Here is a 20695-nt window from a genome sequence, read left to right as displayed (position 1 = left end):
TAACAATGTCCCTCCCTTGTCTGAAAACTAGTAAGTAAACTAGTCAGTAAACATTACTGAGATAGGCGGACCAATGGTCTGACTTGATCTAGGACAGCTTCCTACTGTATGTTCCTGTGCCATCCAGTGAGTTCATAGCCAGGAAGGGCTTAAAATGTAGCAAATGCAGTCCTGTAAATGTTTGCTCAAAAGGTTTTGCTATCTGTTGTTGTTTTCTTCTCTTTAAATACACTGTATATTACACAGGAAGCAGCTGGGCAATTGTGCAGCTAAGCAGTCATGAAGAAAATCAGTGTGGTGAATCTTGATGCACTTTTAGAGGGCTTTTTACATATAGAAAAGGTAAGAAAAGTATAGATCATTTAATTGTTATGCCAATGTGTACATACACACACACAGTGCTTTTTTCTGGGCGAACACAGGGGTATGCATACCCCTAAACATTTTGTGAATCTTTGTACTTTTGTCCATTTATTGTATTTATTTTTCCTGATTTGAACTATTAAATGGTGATTTTCTTGAGTCAAAATGAGAATACCCCTAAACATTTTTTTAGAAAAAAGCACTGTGTGTGTGTGTGTGTGTGTTTAATTGTTTTATATATGCAGTTGTTATACACACACACACACACACACACACACACACACACACACACACACACACCACATATACATATATGTATACGTATTGCAAATCACTTTAGGATGCCTCTTGGGGAATGATTTATAAATGAAATAAATAAATAATACAAGAAATAATTGCAAAATGAAAGACAGCTTTAAAAAAAAGAGTAAAGTACAAAAGTCAGCAGATGAATTCAGACATCACCCAAAACACAGCTGTATGTTCTCTATGAAACCTTTCCATATTTGCTCTGAGGTAACTTTTTGTGGTTAATGCTCTCAGGTCTCTTATTAATTGTTGCCTAAACAGCACATGGCTAGACTTTATTGCCTAGAGTGACTGTGAAGATAGGAGGGTAATGTTAAACAATTTGTTAAATTTTGAATTCTCAACTTTTCTTACAGAAAATATCAGGGCTTCATGGAAAAAATAATATTCTGAATCTTCAGTTAGATGAAACAAACAAGTTACTGACAGCAAGCCAAATGAAGGGAGAGTCAGCTAAAGAAGGTAAGCATTCCTAGGCATTGTTTTTATAACCACAGATTTGATGAGGTGGACTTGTGCCCATTAAAGTTGATTCCATAATAAATTTGTTAGCCTCCACGGTGCTACATGGCTTTATGTTGATTTTGCTGCAGCAGACCAGCCCTGCAGCAGACCAGCCTGGTTAACTCTCTCAAAGTTTTTTAGGTGTATTAAGATAACCAATCTCTTCAGAACACTTTAAACCAGGCATCCCCAAACTGCGGCCCTCCAGATGTTTTGGCCTACAACTCCCATGATCCCTACCTAACAGGACCAGTGGTCAGGGATGATGGGAATTGTAGTCCAAAACATCTGGAGGGCCGAAGTTTGGGGATGCCTGCTTTAGACAGTAAAGAAAGGAGGTGGGCAGAAGATGTGGCTGATGATAATGCCTTGAGTCTGCATCTGGTCAAAGTCTTAAAACAGAATGTGGGAGAAGGCAGCATACCCTCCAACATTTCTTAGATGAAAATAGGGACGTCCCATTCCATAATGATAATTTTACTATTTATACCCCACACATCTTACTTGATTGCCCCAGGCACTCTGGGCAGCTTCCAACATATATAAAAACATAATAAAACATTAAACATTTAAAAAACTTCCCTATACAAGATTGCCTTCAGATAGCTCAGGGGTTGGATAACTCTATACCAGGGGTCAGCAAACTTTTTCAGCAGGGGGCCGGTCCACTGTCCCTCAGACCTTGTGGGGGGCCGGACTATATTTTGAAAAAAATATGAACAAATTCCTATGCCCCACAAATAACCCAGAGTTGCATTTTAAATAAAAGGACACATTCTACTCATGTAAAAACATGCTGATTCCCGGACCGTCCATGGGCCGGATTTAGAAGGCAATTGGGCCGCATCCGGCCCCCGGGCCTTAGTTTGGGGACCCCTGCTCTATACCCTCCAATATTTCTCCAATGAAAATAGGGACATCTTAAGGAAAAGTGGGACATTCTGGGATCAAATCAGAAACCGGGATGGCTTATCTAAATCAGGGAGGTCCCTGGAAAATGCGGACACTTGGAGGGTCTGAGGCAGCTGACACTCAAATGAGACTCGAGTGCTGTGCAGGTATCATGTTGGTACCTACAACATGTTGTCCTCTAGGAAGAAAAATAGATTCCACGTATCTGGATATATGAAAACTGAGTGCTGTGCAGGTATACTAGCATACTTAGGTGAAACACCAGGAAGTTTTAATATTAACAAAGGTGAAAATTAATTTATATACTATGCTAGGTATATATAAAAAAGTCCATAGAAGTAAAACTGTAACTTAGCAGTTGTGGAGATTTTTCTTCTAAGAATAAAACCCCTTTTCTATTGAAAAGCAGTTTATGCAGGGCCGTCTTAAGCACCTCTGGCGCCCTGGCGCCGTGGTGCAATGGATCCCTCTGGGGCCCCCCTCCGCCCTGTTTCCCAGCGCAGCAGGCCGGCGGGCGGGTGGGCGCCGCCCTGGCACCCTGCGTCACCCAGCCTGGCCGTAGGGCCGACCCTGAGTTTATGACCTCAAATATATGTATTCATGATGGTGTAGATAAGCAGATAACCTGCAAGGAGCTTTTTTTTTCTTGTTCTGCTCTTTAGTCCAATCTTTTGCAGGTTTTCTTGTAAGTAAGCCCCAGTGAGTTAAATGGGACTTGTGCCTCCTAGGTAAGTGTGCATAGAATAGCAGGTCTTGTGTAATATATCACAAGAATAATGGGCTGCCTCTCTTCACTGCAAGTATTCATTTCACAATGTAAAATGTACTAAAAGTGTGAAGCACTTTAAGATGAATGCTTAAAATCGATTATATTTTTCTGTGAAGGGCTGTGTCTGGATTATATCTTTTCTAAAATAAATGTTCTTTCGGTGTGTCTGATCTTAGTGATCTGCAAATCTGCAGAAGAGCTGAGAAGGACTGTAATGTGGGGGTGGGCATGGAACAATTTATAGTCTGCTCTAGCATGCTTCAAATGCTAGAGCAGACTGGGGAAAAACTGCATTTAATCATAGATATTTTGACATGGCAAATGATATATTTGACCAACCATTCCAACTTCTGTACAAAGGCTTTTTTTGCGCAGAAAGGGAATGATATAAAAACACAATGACAGCTTTTGACTTATTAAGCATTGGCCTGTTTTTTTTTTACATTCCTGTTTTAGACAGGGACTAGCAAGTCACTGGAGTCCTCCATTAAATAATGTGATGGAAGCAAGCAATGCAGATATTAATGCAATCTTCTCTATAAATTACTGTTGATGTAGGTCTGAGGGGTCCCTAGGTAATAAGCTCCATATTTCAAAAAGCTTTGCCCATTATACAATTGATCCTCCAGCTTTGCCCATGAGCCTCCAAATTCTGCCTTGGCTTTGCCTGCCCTTGTTCCAGGGCTAGCTAGTATTTTTAAAAAATATTAAAAGTTTGCAATAGGATATTAACATAAGATAAGTATCTGATTATGGAACAGACTTGGTTGCACTACATTAGATGCGTTCCAGATTTAAGACCAAAATATGTGCCTTATTTTGCAAAATGGTATCGTGAATTGGCATGCTATGCTGATAGGTTTTCCTTTGACTTTATTGTTTTTGCTACTTGTATTGTTATGGAAAAAATTAAAAACGAATAAACTATGCATAAAAAAAGCAGACATTAACAAGATTACTTTAATGGTGAAAAGTGCTGGATAGTCTTCCTAAACTAAAGTAATGCTATCACATGATTCATTGATTTTTTAAAACCCAACGAAAATTTCTTTAATCTATTAAGTCTCTATGTTAATAAAACAATAGCAATGAAGGCAGAATGTTTTTAATCTAATGCATGTGTGCACTACATCAGCCACCATATAAAAATAGTTTCTGCTACCTGCATTTGTTTTGTAAATGCATGCCTTAAAAATACCTAAAAGCCCACACACTGCTGTCTTTTATCTGCTCAGTTTACTTGTCTGATCTGCCTGCTTAAAAGCCTTACCCCTGCTTGATATTATATAGCATAATTATACTTATGAGCAGCCTTTATTAACAGCGCACTGTCACCTTTTGAATGTTAGTCTTTTATTTCCTTTGGGCATATTTTAAACAATGGGGCATAGGAGGAGGCCAACTCCAGGGGGGCGTGGGTGCTTGGGCACCCACAATAATATAATTGTGGGGGCTGGGCACCCACAAAGTCAATGAGAAAAGCCGGCAGGTGGAGGGGTACTGGGATGCTGAGGCAGGGTCTCTCTGTCTCTGAGTCCCTCCTCTTGGAAAAGGGTGCCTCACTGTCTGCAGAGAGGAGGAAGAAGAGGAGCTGCTGCTGCAATGCGGGCATGTGATGTCACACGCACATGTCTGCAGGTGTGTGCATGTGACATCACACATCTGCATTGCGGAGGCGGGTACCAACAATCCTGAGGGCAAGTTGGCACCCTTGCAATGGGGTGCGCTTTTTTAAAATAAAAAGTCAAAACAATGAATCAATATCAGTTAATAATCTCCAAGGTGCATTTTTCAAATATGTTCCATCTGGGAGATGGTTTGGAAACTAGAACAGGTGCAAAGGCATTGGCTGTTCTCATCTAGACAATTTTGCAGGGGGGTGGGATTAGGAAGAGCAGGGCCACTGGAGCTTTTCATATGAAGTACAGACAGATATCACTTTAATAGGAGTTGTTGCAAACATTGTTATGTGGCTAGTAAGGGAATAGGAGAGAGAATGGGTCTATAATGCTACTTGCAGATGTTCCTCCATACATGCAACTCTGACATATCATGTTGGGAACCCCCCCCCCCCAATATAAAGCAATGCTTTGTATTTTTATAAGTAGACTATAGAAGGTACGAACGGTATGGAGATGCCAGAGGTCCATCTTGTGTTCACTTCTTGAAACTGCAAGAAGCCCTATGAAACTTGAGAACACCTCTTTAAATGCAATTTATTTTGATGATTCTTAAATAGCGGGCAAACTTGTAAAATTTTCATGATATCTACAAAGAAGATGCATAATTTAGAAAGACAGCATCCTGTATAATACTTCTTCATTACAGCAGAACAAGGAAGTATTTATTGCTGATGACTAAGATAACTTAGTATGTTATGATGCAGTTTAATAATTTATTGCAGTAATTCAAGTGTACCAATTTCTCTCTTTTTTTTTCTTTTTAAAAGAATGTGCTACACTCCAAAATGTGATTAAAGGTCTCCAACAAACTATAGAAAACCAGTATAATTTGAGAGGTAAAAAAAAGCTAGCTGCAGTGTTGATGTTGTTCTTCATGTGTTTAGAGACTGCTCTTGTGTGGACTAGAACACAGTATTTGGAATAGAGCTTCCAACAAGGGTTGACTACAGTAACAGTATGCATATAGATATGCATCAGCAAAAGTAGTTGTATTTAGGCATCTCTATTAAACTTCTTCAATACAAGTTGCCTACAGCTCAGTCTTGTGTGTCTGGTTGAAAACCTCTGCTTGTGCGTCTTTGGCAGATGTTGCACAAGGTTATTTCCATGTTATTATCCATTATTTTGCTGGCATAGTCACCTGGGTGGTTGGGGAGTTAATCCAGCACAATGCTTGTGAGTGCATAAGTCTGAAAAATGACAATGAGTTTATAAAGTTCCTGACTTTCCCACTTCCTACCTCTTTTGCTCACTTGCATAGACATTTATTTAGTTATTTAGTTATTCAATCTGTTAGTTGCTTTTGGTCAGACATGAGTCTGACCAAACTGCGGGAGGCAGTGGAAGACAAGAGTGCCTGGCGTGCTCTGGTCCATGGGGTCACGAAGAGTCGGACACTACTAAACGACTAAAAAACAACAACAAAAGTTGCTTTATATCAAAGAAAGTTTCAAAGCGACTTAACAAGATAAAATGCAAACAGGTAAAATCAATAAAAAGCCAAAGAAAAAATAAATATATATATATATATATATATACCATACAAAATTCCTAAAATGATCATCCAACAATAGAATAAGAAGGGGAAGTTATCTTAACTTTTTAAAAGCCCCATGCATATACGAGCATTCAAGCGAGCATTTAAGATGTCAAGGGCTGCTATGCAGTCCATATACACCTCCCTCTCCCTCCCTCCCTCCCTCCCTCTTTTCTTTCTTTCTTTCTTTCTTTCTACAGAACATGTGCAAAATTTCTATTCCAGCCTGACTGTCAACAATTCCCTTACACAGATGAAAGTGAGAAACTGAAGAACATAGCTCATAATTTAGAAGAGAAACTAAAATCCCAGGAACAGGTGAGAGCACCTATCTTCAAAACCTTAGGTTTCTGTTTGGAGAATCAACCTACTTTCTAGAGAGAGGAGTCATCTTTTGACAATTTATCATTTTGATTTTTTCTTTTTATATCTGTTTTGTCATCTTCATTGTTATGAGCTACTTGACAATAATCAGATTAGAGTGTTGGTTTCACATACAGTGGTACCTAGAATCATAGAGTTGGAAGGGACCACAAGGGCCATCCAGTCCAACCCCCTGCCAAGCAGGAAACACCATCAAACCATTCCTGACAGCCTCTGCTTAAAGACCTCCAAAGAAGGAGACTCCACCACACTCCTTGGCAGCAAATTCCACTGTCAAACAGCTCTTACTGTCAGGAAGTTCTTCCTAATGTTTAGGTGGGATCTTCTTTCTTGTAGTTTGAATCCATTCCTCCGTGTCCGCTTCTCTGGAGCAGCAGAAAACAACCTTTCTCCCTCCTCTATTATATTTGAACATGGCTATCATATCACCCCTTAACCTTACCTTCTCCAGGCTAAACATACCCAGCTCCCTAAGCCGTTCCTCATAAGGCATCGTTTCCAGGCCTTTGACCATTTTGGTTGCCCTCCTCTGGACACATTCCAGCTTGTCAGTATCCTTCTTGAACTGTGGTGCCCAGAACTGGACACAGAACTTCAGGTGAGGTCTGACCAGAGCATAATTCAGTGGTACTATTACTTCCCTTGATCTAGATACTGTAGTCCTATTGATGCAGCCCAGAATTGCCTTGGCTTTTTTAGCTGCTGCATCACACTGTTGACTCATATCAAGTTTGTGGTCTACCAAGACTCCTAGATCCTTTTCACATATACTGCTCTCCAGCCAGGTGTCACCCATCCTGTATTTGTGTCTTTCATTTTCATTTTCATTTTTTGCCCAAGTGTAGTACTTTAGATTTCTCCCTGTTAAAATTCATCTTGTTTGCTTTGGCCCAGTTCTCTAATCTGTTAAAGTCATTTTGAAGTGTGATCCTGTCCTCTGGGGTATTAGCCACCCCTCCCAATTTGGTGTCATCTGCAAACTTGATCAGGATGCCCTCAAGCCCATCATCCAGGTCGTTTATAAAGATGTTGAATAAGACTGGGCCCAAGACAGAACCCTGTGGCACCCCACTAGTCACTTTTCTCCAGGATGAAGAGGCGCCATTGATGAGCATCCTTTGGGTTCGGTAAGTCAGCCAGTTACAAATCCATTGAATGGTAGCATTATCTAGCCCACATTTTACTAGCTTCTTTACAAGAATATCATGGGGCACCTTGTCAAAGACCTTGCTGAAATCAAGATATGCTACATCCACAGCGTTCCCTTCATCCACCAGGCTTGTGACTCTGTCAAAAAATGAGATCAGATTAGTCTGACATGACCTATTTTTCAGAAACCCATGCTGACTTTTAGTGATCACAGCGTTCCTTTCTAGGTGCTCACAGACCGTTTGCTTAATGATCTGCTCTAGAATCTTTCCTGGTATTGATGTCAGGCTGACTGGGCGGTAATTCTTTGGGTCCTCCCTTTTCGAATATAGGGACAACATTTGCCCTCCTCCAGTCTGCTGGGACTTCGCCTGTTAAGAACTTAATTCGTTCCGGAGGTCCGTTCTTAACCTGAAACTGTTCTTAACCTGAAGCACCACTTTAGCTAATGGGGCTTCCTGCTGCTGCCATGCCACTGGAGCACGATTTCTGTTCTCATCCTGAAGCAAAATTCTTAACCTGAGGTACTATTTCTGGGTTAGCGGAGTTTGTAACCTGAAGCGTTTGTAACCTGAAGCATTGTAACCCAAGGTATCACTGTACTTGGTCTTAATTTGTTTCTGGCTCATCTTCTGACATCACAAACACTTGTTCCCATGTATCTACTGTATCCAAAAGAGTAGGGTAATATAGTAACTGCTTCATTCCGTGCTGGAAAGCTTTATGCTACATTATACTGTATAGTCTCATGATTTTAATTGTATTGTTATTTTAAGCTACCCAGAGAATTTGGCTATTGGGTGTTTTGTTTTAAAACATTGCTTAAATCAATTTATAGGAACATAAAAATATGGTTGATAGACTCATGAGAGAAATTGAAAAGAAGGAGGATGAACACAAGCTTGAACAAAGGAAGCTGCACTATAACATGAATAAAAAATGTAAGCATAAATTGTGTACACTATATGTGAGTGATGTTGAGATTTCTCACACTTTAAAGCAAAATATTTGGTACTACACAGTTCTTTTTCACTAATGAACAGTAGTCTGGAAATTAACTATGGTGGATGAATTCCAGCTTATCTGGATCGCCTAAAATTGTTGTGTATTAACCTGCATCATATTTAATGAATCTGCTCCTCCAATGTTTCTTTTATTTAAAAAAATGTTTCTAGATTGATCATTTTGTATCTAAAATTTAAGTTTCTTATTTATTATCCCAGCTTTTCCTACAAATGTTTTGAGTAACATTTTATAACATACAGCTTCTCATCATTTTAAAGCCATTTGATTAAATGTAATGAATTTCTACATTATTTTAATTTTGTTCAAGTTGAAGCCATGGAGAAAGAGCACAAACTACTAATAGAGAAAAAAGATATGGAGATTTTTGAATTAACTAAACAACTCGGAGCACAAGAAAAACAAAAACAGGATGAGATGATCAAATTGCAAATAGAGGTATGCACTAGATAACTCCATATAGAAGGCAGAAGATAAAAGATTAGGTCTGTTTTATAAAGAAGTACAGTATATGCAAATACAAGTCGTAACTTGTGAATGGAAAGTATAACTTTTTAAGAAGAGCCTAGCTTGTTGTTTTACTGGATAAATGATAAGAGCCTTATAAGCAGGCTGTTATTCTGCCATAATTGAGAAGTAATTTCCACTGAAATTAATTAGATGTAATCAAAGTAAATGAGTTTCAGATTGAGTTATTAGAATTATGTTGCTTATATTTTTTGTTTCCTTGTAGTGTACCAGACCTCCGGTTTCCGGGGACAGCCCCGGATTTACCAATCTGTCCCCAGACAAAATCCACCTCTGGAATGTCCCTGGATTTAATGTAATGTCCCCGGATTAATCATATGCCTAGGGACTTCCAGACCCTTCCCAGAGCCCAAAGCAATCATCCGCTACAGCTCCAGAGAGGGTCTCCTGGGGAGCTGAGGTGCAGCTGGGCTTTGCTGCAACTCTCCCGCCTATCAGCTGACGGGCGAAAAGAAACCTCCCTGCAAACAGCCCAGCTCTTCCTGCTTGCTTGCTTGAGCCGGAGAGGCAAGGCTGTTATTAGGACCGGCAGAGCTGAGGTGCATGGAAGAAGCCTCCCTGCATGACATCTCTGCAAGCTACCCTGTCTCTCCTGCTTGCTCATGAGGAAGAAGGAGCACTTTTCCATGCCTTTAAAGCCCCCTTTGCTGCATTCTGCCTGCTTGAGAGCTGGACTCATAGCTGCCAAGTTATCCCTTTTTTAAGGGATTTTCCCTTATGCTGAATAGGCTTCCTCGCGAGAAAAGGGAAAACTTGGCAGCTATGGCTGGACTACCAAGCTGGAAGAAAGCAGGATGCTGCCTTGAGCCTTCCCTTTGCTCTCCCAGACAGAGGCTGTTGCTTCAAAGTTAAGGGTGGTGGTGGTGGGAATTGTCTTGCCTCTTTTGCTCCATTCTGCATGTTTGTGAGCTACATTGGACTGCCTTCCCTCCCTCCCTTCTCTGTGTTATTGTCTGTCTCCCCATTTTTTCCTCCTTACCCATAAACACTTCCCAATTCTCCCTTTGTCTTTTCACACATCTGGTTCCCCAACCCTATACATCAGGCATCCCCAAACTTCGGCCCTCCAGATGTTTCGGACTACAATTCCCATCATCCCTGACCACTGGTCCTGTTAGCTAAGGATCATGGGAGTTGTAGGCCAAAACATCTGGAGGGCCGCAGTTTGGGGATGCCTGCTATACCTCATAATGTGTTGCTGCTTCAATTTTCTTCCCTTGCACCTGCCCCCACTAGGAAAAAATAAAAGGGGAGGAGGAATGTTTTATGTTTATTTTGGGGGTGTTTATGTTGGTTCCCCCTAAACAGTTTTTCTGTTCCCTTCTTATTAAAAAATGAACCTTTAACAAAATGAAAAAAGGCTACCTCTGCTTGCTTGCTTGCGTCCCTCCCCTTTGATAAAAAGGGAGAGATCGGTGGGATGGGGCTTGGGGGGGGGTACCTTCTGTGTGTAAATGGAGCAGGGAAGCCTTATGTTCTTTTAAGTTGTGGCTGCTCTTGTTGAGGTACAGTGGTACCTCTGGTTAAGAACTTAATTCATTCCAGAGCTCCGTTCTTAACCTGAAACAGTTCTTTACCTGAAGCACCACTTTAGCTAATGGGGCCTCCTGGTGCCGCCACGCAGCAGGAGCACAATTTCTGTTCTCATCCTGAAGCAAAGTTCTTAACCTGAGGTACTATTTCTGGGTTAGCAGAATTTGTAACCTGAAGCGTTTGTAACCTGAGGTACCACTGTATCTCCATTGCAGGGGGTTGGCCTAGATGCCCCATGGCCCCTCAGAGGTCCTTTCCAAATCTGTGATCATCCCACAGTTGATGCCTGCATACCAGACGCCCACAGGGCAGGGCAGCAGCAGGAGGAAGGGGTTTCTGCTAATGCTTATTCTTGAGTAAGCCTATAGGGGATCGCAGTGCAGGGAGGGAGTGGAAGCATAGCTAGCGCTCCAAGAAAGCAAGCTGGGACCCATAGGAAGGCAGCGCAACAGAGGTGACCACAGAAGAGAAGATATTACTTCTTAATTTTTTAAAATAACTTTACACACACACACACTTATTTATTTATTTATTTATTTATTTATTTATTTAAAGTGTCCCCAGATTCATTGAAAACAATCTGGTATCCTTATTGTAGTGTGAGCAAGAAAAATATTTTGAGGGTTTTTTTGTTGTTGTTCCTAGCAGCACTGAAAATGTATCCATACAGTACTTGGAATGTTTTAATATCTACCTTACCCTCTTTTGTCACATGGTTGCACATTTCTCCACTGCCTCCTATGATTTTAATTATAAACTTCAAAACAGGCATGACCCAGCCAATAAATTTTATTATTTTATTTTATTTACATTACATTTAACAACATAAGAAGTACCCGGCTGGATCAGACCAAAAGTCTATCTAGTCCAACATTCTGATCCTACAGGGGCCAACCAGATGCTTATGGGAAGTCCACAAGTGGGTTTGGAGTGTAGCAATGGTCTCCCACTCCTCTCCTCTAGCAACTGGGGTGCTGAGATGCACCATCTCTGATACCTGTACGTAGGTAGTACAGCCATCATGGTTAGTATCCATTAGTGGCTTTATCCTCCATGAGTTTAATTCCCTTTAAAGCCATCCAAGTTGGTTGCCTTTACTATCTCTTGTGGTAACAGCCTCCAGAATTTAACTATGCACTGTGTAATACTCAATCTTCTCAACACCGCATAATTTATGCACCTCTCTCTTATCCCTTTGGAAGTCCCCCCCCCCCAAGTCCAATAGCTCCAAGTAGCTTTTTCTCATGCAAGTTTCTCCAGCCCTGTGGTCATTTTGGTCACCCTTTTCTAGCTCCTACAGTATCCTCCTTGTATTATGGTAAACAAAACTGTTCAGAGTTTTCCAAACAACCCTCTTAGGTAGATTAGGCCCAAGGTGGTGCTTGGCTAAGTGGGGATTAAACCTGGAGTTCATCCATCCTTCCATCATTGCCCTTTCATCAGATGTCAAGGAAAATAAGCAGCTATCCGAATTTTAAGACATCTGAAGGGAAGCTTTTAATATTTAATGCTGTATTGAGACTCAGCCAGATGGGCAGGGTATAAATAATAAATTTATTATTAATTATTATTATTATTATCCTAGTCCAGTACACCACACTGGCTCAAGAATGGTTAAAAGTAGAATTATGTGTATAGGTTTTTCCTCATTCCCCATTATCAGCATACAGTACTAACATGTGTTTTTGTTTCAGTTCAATGCTGAATTGGAAAAGCTTCAGACCAAAATGCCCAAGTCCTATCCAAATCCCACTTCACTGCCTCAAAACATTTACAGAAGGGTATGTTTTCCAGCATTTTCTAATATCTTAAATGTATGTTTTTCATTAAATACTTGGATGACGCACAGTATTTCTGACAATAAGCTTTGACTTTAAATGTTGTGTCTTGCCCTCATCACTATATCTTAATAGCTCTGAAAGTGTAACTCATTGGCCCAGATCTCCTATTCCTCTGAGGAGTGCCAACCATTGGGAAAATCCCCTATCTAAAATAGCTTCTCTGTTCATTTTTAAGACTGATCTGATCTATATGCACTCCCCCATTTTTAATGAAATGTAAGCACTGTGTACACATGCAACAGGGTGACATTGTCTACAACTCTCATCCGTTAATTTCTGTAACACTGAAAAATGTGCAATAATTAATGTACACTGGTTGTGGTATTTAAATTTCAGGCTTTGCAGAATTATTAAATGAAGCTTTTAAAATTTCTTTGCCTATAGAATAGAAGTGGCAAGTTATGCCATTGAAGGGTACAGAAAGAAATGTAACAACCTTTGGGCATCAGGGAGCGCTTATCAGAGGTCTTGTTATTTGTGCTATGTTTTAGGCAAAAACTATGGAGTTAATTAATTAAGTGCTCTGTAACTTCCAGTGGGACCACCAAGCTGACTCAGTGCCTGGATGTCATATAATACATACAAGTTTTTGAAAAGTATTTGAAGATTTTTTTTCAAAAGCAATTACACCTTTGTTTATATACACTACTGTATCTTGGAACCAGGTTCTAACGGGAAATAAAGCATTTGCTTTAATCTTTGCAGAAGCTTCAGCATCTTCAAGAAGAGAAGAATAAGGAAATTGAAGTTCTCCGTAATACCATCCGAAACTTGGAACAGAGGCTTGGCAAAGGTGAAGGTTTCCATTTCAAACGTTAACAGTTTTGAGAATTACATGAAAACACAAGTTGTCTGTTTAGGAAGTGTAACTGACAAGTGTCACACAAGGTTAATTGCTTGTTTTGGTTTATTAAAAGTTCTCTTATCCATCGTCAACAAACATGCTTTCCAGTTATATTCTTAACTACTTTCATGCTTAACAAGTGTTCACCATAAAAAAATATTCAGGTTTGTAGGGCAGTGACTTTCCCTAGGAAACCATCATGAACTACAGCAAGCACCATCTAAGCAGTTTCTGTGTTGAACATTTTCTTTCGTGCCTAAAACCTCCACACACAAACACTCAAAAATTCATTTCAGAAAGACAAGGTGTTAACAATGAGACATACTATTTAGCTAAAAAGAAACATACAAGCTTCATTAATCTGATATAAATGTGACCAAAACCAGTCCAAGAATGGCAAACCAACAGGAACTGTGAGATAGATAGATCAAGACTTAAATCTGATCAACAGATGTTTTTGACCCTGTTCTGTGTTTCATTCTATCACAGTTTCACTTTGCACCCCAAATGCATAATAGCTGTGATACTTAGCTTTGGTGCGACTTTCACAAAAACACAAAAAGATTCATAGTCTATTCTAGTCTTCTTGCCACAGGATCTTAAATGTTCCTGTCCAAAATCTATTACTTGGGTGTTAGGAATTCTGGCAAATCCCTTTGGAATATCGGCCATCACACACAAACTTTTAAAGTACACCAACTTCTACAATACGGTTTGATCATTAAGTGGCTCTAAAGTTTTAGTGGGGCGAAATTCACATTTTTATACATTTACCTGGTTTTCAAAAAAACCCAGAGTTGTTTTAAGTAGTTAACACATCTTTATTCTCCTCCCCTGTTCTTGGTTGCTATACATCAAACAGAAGCCCCTAGGTTATAGTTTATGCTTCTGTCTTCACAAATGCAAACAGAATGGTAGAAGAGGAAACCAGAAAGATGAGGTAACTAAACGTAGCAGACACTTTAAATGGGCACCGAAAAACAAAAATCTGTACCATTACGAGAATTTCATTGTTGTTTTTTAAAGGCAAATCAGCTAAAGTACAAAGCCAATTAAGCAATAGCAGTTGTCTACAGTTGCAAAACATGAAACTCAAGTACTCTGGCTTAATTGGTTCGTGGACTGAGCTGCATAAGTTGCTTTCTTTCAGACATTCACATAATGGTACCAGATGGGAAGCTCACTGATGTAATAGTCACTCAATGTATATTAACTCTCTTTGGCTCTTGCCAATAAGTGCTTCCAATCAGCTTGGAAAAATCTGATGCTACCAATGGCTGCATTATCAATGAATGCATTCTATATTGAGGACACTTCCCTAGTGTCTTAAGATGCTTAGTTTGTTTTTCAGGCTCAGTTTTCTGCCCTTCCTACTCACTGTCAGGCAGCTGAAGTTTCAAGCTCACCTGCTACTGCTGGCTGTCAAGCAGCCGTTGGCAGTCGTCACTGGCAAGACTCAGTGACATTCTCTGCCAACAGCTGCCCACGTCACCTGCAGGAAGATGGGAGCTCACCACGGCAGTGTCAGGCGGCTACGCTACTTAGATCTTCAAACAGCAAGTGCCGACAATGTCAACATCAGTTACCTGTAGTGGGCCTTGTCAGCTCCTGCCAGTTTCAGCTCAACTGCCTCTGGCATATGCCATTCCCCTTTCGTCAAATCCTCTTTCTCTGGGGGGGATCCTCCACAGCTGGTTGCTGTGGGGCAGCTTCTACAACATCCTCACTACCTGCCTGACCGCCTCTATTTTGATGGCGCCGGTTGTTCTGCCGATGCCCATGTCTATGGTGATGGGGTTTCTTGCCTTGATGGCCAAGGGGAGATGACTGGTCGTGCTGAGAGGGAGGAGGTTCTGCCTCTTCTGGCTTTTCATCTGGCTTTTTTGAAATGTTCCTGCATATTTCTTCGATCTCTGGTGTCTGGAAGGAAATAGTGCAGGCAACATAAATGCACCCTGTTTCGGTAGACAGGTATGTGGCTCTTTAAATACATGTGCAAAATTTTAGCTGATTCTTATATACCTGCTGTGTAAAATTACAACCTTCAAATTACTGCACTTCTATTGAATGGTGGTGAAGCATTTAACAATTTTCTCTCTCCATAGCAACTTGTAAAATTTCATGATACTACGATCAACACGAAACTCATTAAGAAAATGCATGTTTCAGCTCTTTGGTATCATGCGGGAGGCATTAAGAATATGAGACTTTCTATTTGCATGATGGCTGTAGAGTCAAAGGGTTGTACCCCATGCTAGCCTTAGTATGAGTAGACAAACTGAAGTCAATGGACAGGACTAACTTAGGTTCATTAATTTAAGTGAGTCTACTGTGAGTAGGATTTCATTGGCTACAAGCCACTCATTTTATTTATTTATTCAGTTATCCTGGCTTTCCAATGAGCTTCCAAATGGGTTTCAGGAGGGCTCCCATACTTAGCTCCAGAGATGGAGTCACAGAGTGCTTTCCGGCACAAAGTTTGTCAAGACGTGCCTTCACGATGGTTCAGCAGTAGGGAATATGTAAGTTAGAATCCAATGGTGTGGGAGTACCTCGGCTGTACGCATTATAGCAGGTTTCCACCACAAATTAAGCCCATAGCAGCCCAGGACCTTTCAAATTTTTCAAAAATCATGTTCAGAATATAAGCTAAAACCGCTCTGGTAAAACATGCTTGATTAGGTTTCTGTTTATTCAATTAAATGCACACAAACACAATGGGAAAAGAATATTGTAAAAAAAAAAAGTACCAGATAAGAGCAGTTTCCACACTTGGATTCACAGTATGTGATCTGAATAGCTTCTTCCACATACGGAAAACTTAGAAAAGAGTAGGGCAAACCAAGATGATAGACTAGACGGCCACACCTAGAAAGAAAGTTACCCGAGTTTTAATATCAATGTGAAATACATTCATGGGGTGGTATTCAACTATTGGTCATATTCATTAATTTCAATGCATCTACTTGGAATAATACTTAAAGTTTATTATCACCCATAATGTGGAGCTTTATGAAAATGAAAAATGAATTTCTGTTGTGCTAGATGTCCTGTGTTCTGTTATAATCCATAAAAAGTCTACTGCAAGCATTTCACAGCTGCCTCAATCCTATATAGCTAGCTTGCAGGGGTGGAATGGCATTTGCACAGGCTCTTACAACAGCAAATCATGACACTTTTTCTCCCTGTGAGCACGTTTCTGTGGAAATCCAGGCACCCTCTCACTTCTCATGCCTCTTTAAGAGTGCAGGGAGCTCTCTGCCAAGAAAAACCTTCAAGAGCAGCAAAGTTTGTCCTGAGGCAATAAACCCATGCCTGGGTTGCAGATGGGGACTCACATAAATGAATGTGCTTCCTTATTTTCAAAATCAATAACATATCTATAGATTAAAAAGTAGCATGTGCAAGGGACAGCTAAGCTACTAGAACTCTTCAGCTATCTATGTGCCTGTTGCTTACAACCTAGTATCCTATTTATGGTGGAAATAAGGTTGATATGGGATGTGGATGGTGCTGTGGTCTAAACCAGAGAGCCTAGGGCTTACTCATGCTGGTCTGCGGACAAATGCCGGTTCCCTTGGCCTATAGAGCAAGATGAGCGCGCAACCCCAGAGTTGTACGCGACTGGACCACATGGTACCTTTACCTTTAAGATTGATATGGATGGGAAGCAGGGTCTTCTCAGCCCTATTCTCCTCAGTGCTATGGAAAACCTTGCCCCATGAGGTTCATTTAGATCTCCTAGCTTTTCCTTTATATACAGACCTGTCGTAGATGAGGAAGTCATCCTTCTTTCCACTTAGAGTAGTCCAGACATCAGGTTGTCTTGCATCCTGCTGGTATACAGGAATGTTCTCCGAAACCTTTTCTCTTAGCTGGTTATACTTCAGCTGGGAATGGTGTCCTTGGTGATTGATCACCACAAATGAAACATTTACCAAGCCATCACTTTCAAGCTTCAGTTGCAGATCTTCCAATCTAATAGGAAATAGAGAGAGAGAAAAGGAGTATTTTATGTGCACTATCCACCTTCAGGACAGTTTATATTGTTTGTTAAGATGAAATGGCGGCTTCTCAGAATCTATAAACTCCCACTGTTAATATTGGATTTATTTGTCTCTGGACAACTTAGAATTTAAAACAAGCAATCAGCATACAACAGCATAACTGTAAAATATTAGTTGTGTATGCTATCTTCTAGGGTGTTGTCAGAAATGAGTGGCACTGACCTTTTATGGATAGTTCAAATTACCACATATGTGGCTCTGGAGGTATTTGCTATGGTGTTTGCGTGCTTGTGATTAGAAAACAGAACATTTGGCCAAGCGGTATTAATATTATTGCATGTGAAGATTTTAATGCCATATGGGACAAACATGGTTCTTGCCTACTCAAATAATTTAAGATTTTAAAATATGTCCTTGGCAAATCGCTTTACTGTTTAATTGGTTGTGTTAAAAGTAAAAAAAAAGAGCAATTGCCATTCTAAAGGCTTTTTCATATGTCTGTGAAAAAAGCCTTTGATCCATCTCCCACCCAAAAAGCCCTGTACTAATGCTTGAAAATTAGTAGTAATATGCTGCTTTTTTAAAAAAAAGTGGAGATTATGTGCAAATGGATGTCATTTTCCTCCTTCTTTCTGTAACTGTCACAGTAGCTGCAAATTGTATGCCCTTGGAGGACAATAAACTGGAAAAGCAGAAGTTAATTTGGCAACTCAGGTTTTCCTTGCTCACTACAGCCTGAACAATCTGGGTCTCTTTTGCAAGGCATCAGCAGTTCTGTCTCCCACCGCCGCCCCCCCCCCAATATAAGGCTTTGGAGGTCATTCACCCCAATCTGAAGAATGCAGGGCACTGTGGACTTTCACACTTCTAATATCTGAACAGCTGTATTTAATTTACTAAAGAAACAATATGAGGAGTGGAATGGTTTGATGTCCCCCTGAAGCTAGCCAAGGAAGTTTGTAATGGGACAGTGCAAGAGAACTATGAAGTCATGAAAGCACTAATGGCCTCTCTCTGCTATATAATCCCCATGAAACATGTAGTGCTCTGTTGCTTGGGCACTTGCTGGTTTGCTTTCATTTCGTCCAAGCTCTGGATGAAATTCAAAAACGAAGAATGAAGCTTATAGGAGGAGTTTTGTTATTACAAACAGCAGTACAGAATCCAAGCAGTGGAGCCAGAAATTTCAGTTTGTGAGCCAAAAATAACTTTCATAACAGAAACACTTTTGGGAGTCATGGAAAAGTAGAGACACCATAAGCCTGAAAGAAAATAAGGAGAAAATCCCACCCCCGTCTTGTATAAACGTGCCTCTTATTTTTGACAAAAAGATCCACTCTCCCCTACCAAAATGCAGGTGCAAACACAGGATGTCCTTACCTAGAAGCCTGCAACAGGCACATGTATCAGCTGGCTTGAAGAAGGGCTACCACCGTGACAGTACCCCTGGAATCCAGCATAGGATCTTCTTCCCCGATTTGCCATTCTGGAGCCTCTCTGCAACGGCTGCTGGTACCCTGGCCCTCTGTCCCTCCTCCTGGGAGGAGACAGAGAGCCAGGGCAAGCCCCAGGCCAACCCACATGGCAGGGCTTTGGCAGAAAAGAAAAGAAAACAAGTTGAACGCTTCACCCACAACCCCATCGGTTGGTCGCAGAACATGCCTCCTGCCCCTAGTTCCTCCAGAGCAGAATAAACATACTCCCAATAAATCTAGTTACAGGTAGGTAGCCGTGTTGCTCTGGCGTAGTCGAAACAAAATACACTGTAAAAAATAAATAAATCTTCCAGTAGCACCTTAGAGACCAACTAAGTTTGTCATTGGTGTGAGCTTTTGTGTGCACACACACTTTGTGTATCTGAAGAAGTGTGCATGCACACGAAAGCTCATACCAATGACAAACTTAGTTGGTCTCTAAGGTGCTACTGGAAGAATTTTATTATTATTTTGTTCCCAATGAATCTGTCCCACTTCTTGTTTTCAAGGACTCCAACCCCACCCCTCGCCTTTCCCTTTCTTTGGGAACCACTGCAGTTATAGCAAACAGCTGTTTATGTTTGCTATATTCAGTTTAATTGAGGCAAATGTCAAAATTCAAAGTGTGCAATCATTCCCCGTTTGTATTTATTTCAAAGATACAGGGTTGTGTTCAACTAACTTTTATTCAGGTCTATTCATTCCAGTGGGTCTGGTCTAAGTTAGCTGTCACCATTAGTTTTAATGGGTCTACTCTGAGTAAAAGCCAGTTGATGTCAACCACCACTAAAACTACAGTGTGTTTGTAATCCATGGGACTCGCACAACAGCCTGATCCTATGCATATTTACTTGTGAGTAAGGCTGCACGAGGGGGGGTGGCCACTGCATAGACTTATTAAACTGCAATCCTGTAAACACTTTCATGGGAGTAAAGTGGACTAGACTGTGCTTACTTCTGAGTAACCATGCATAGGCTTGTACTGTTAATGTCAAGCTTTATCTGATTTGTCCCCTTTCCCCCTCTGTTCCGACAGCTCTGAACACGATAAATTCTGGAAGAATATAATATATTGCTTTCCAGAAACCCCATTATGGAAACAAATACACAAATCCTGTTCTCTTGCCACCTCCAAAGCCTGACAACTCAGCCTCTTCTGCAAGTCTGCCCTCTCACAAGAGGTACACACCGATATACATTTACGAATGTGCAATACATATGTGGGGAACTATTGTTTGAAGCTGGAGTCCGTGAAAGCTGCCCATGTCATACTGCCTAAAATCTTGAGGAGGAAAACTTGCGAGAATCACACTTTGTAGACTAGAGTCTCGCTTTGCGCGCGCACAAATATATAAAACCGATTCCCGATTCAACACACAAAAAGACAAAAAATGACTTTCGCAGAAATCGGAAAAGCGAATTTGACAAGGAAACAACAGACTTACCCGGGCCCCACCCTTCGCTTGGCTGCTCCTCAACTTCGCTTGTGTTCTCTCCAGCTACACCATGCAAGGAAAACAAATCTAGCTATCTAAGTTAGCAGCTGCAGTTCTCTGATATTTATACTCCGCCTGTTTATCACCGCTTGCAAGGCGCGGTTCAAAGTTCAGGGGACTCTTTTGCAATGTCCTTGCAAGCTCCCTGGAGCGAAACCTAGCCAAACGTTTGTTTTCGTTAACTAACTGGAAATAACGAGCTTTTCCTGTCGTCCTGGGAAAAAGAATTGTGCAGGAAAAGTGGCTTTTTGGGGGCGGTGCAGTGTCTAAGCTCCCCTCAGTAACTCCGAGCTGGTGGTAGAGTCAAAATGTGTGTGGGGAGGACATTAATTCCAAGAA

General features: G+C 40.8%; 2 protein-coding genes across 2 annotated transcripts; one reads left to right on the top strand and one right to left on the bottom strand.

Moving 5' to 3' along the window:
• The first annotated feature begins 279 nt into the window (after positions 1–279).
• CCDC152 (coiled-coil domain containing 152) lies at positions 280–13407 on the top strand. The gene is given in 8 exon segments (XM_035100696.3): positions 280–342; positions 1029–1134; positions 5307–5375; positions 6330–6394; positions 8448–8550; positions 8943–9070; positions 12388–12474; positions 13240–13407. Coding segments are annotated over 8 exon segments (789 nt in total).
• A 16-nt stretch (positions 13408–13423) lies between these two features.
• On the bottom strand, positions 13424–20393 carry SELENOP (selenoprotein P). Its single transcript, XM_035100699.3, is given in 5 exon segments — positions 13424–15298; positions 16129–16246; positions 17144–17356; positions 18766–18975; positions 20306–20393. Coding segments are annotated over 4 exon segments (882 nt in total). The 5' UTR covers positions 18969–18975; positions 20306–20393; the 3' UTR covers positions 13424–14950.
• Positions 20394–20695: the final 302 nt, after the last annotated feature.

The sequence above is a fragment of the Zootoca vivipara genome, chromosome 10 (genome assembly GCF_965207765.1).
Source record: "Zootoca vivipara chromosome 10, rZooViv2.hap1.1, whole genome shotgun sequence".
Classification (NCBI taxonomy): Eukaryota; Metazoa; Chordata; class Lepidosauria; order Squamata; family Lacertidae; genus Zootoca; species Zootoca vivipara.
This window is presented reverse-complemented; position numbering and strand designations above follow the sequence as displayed.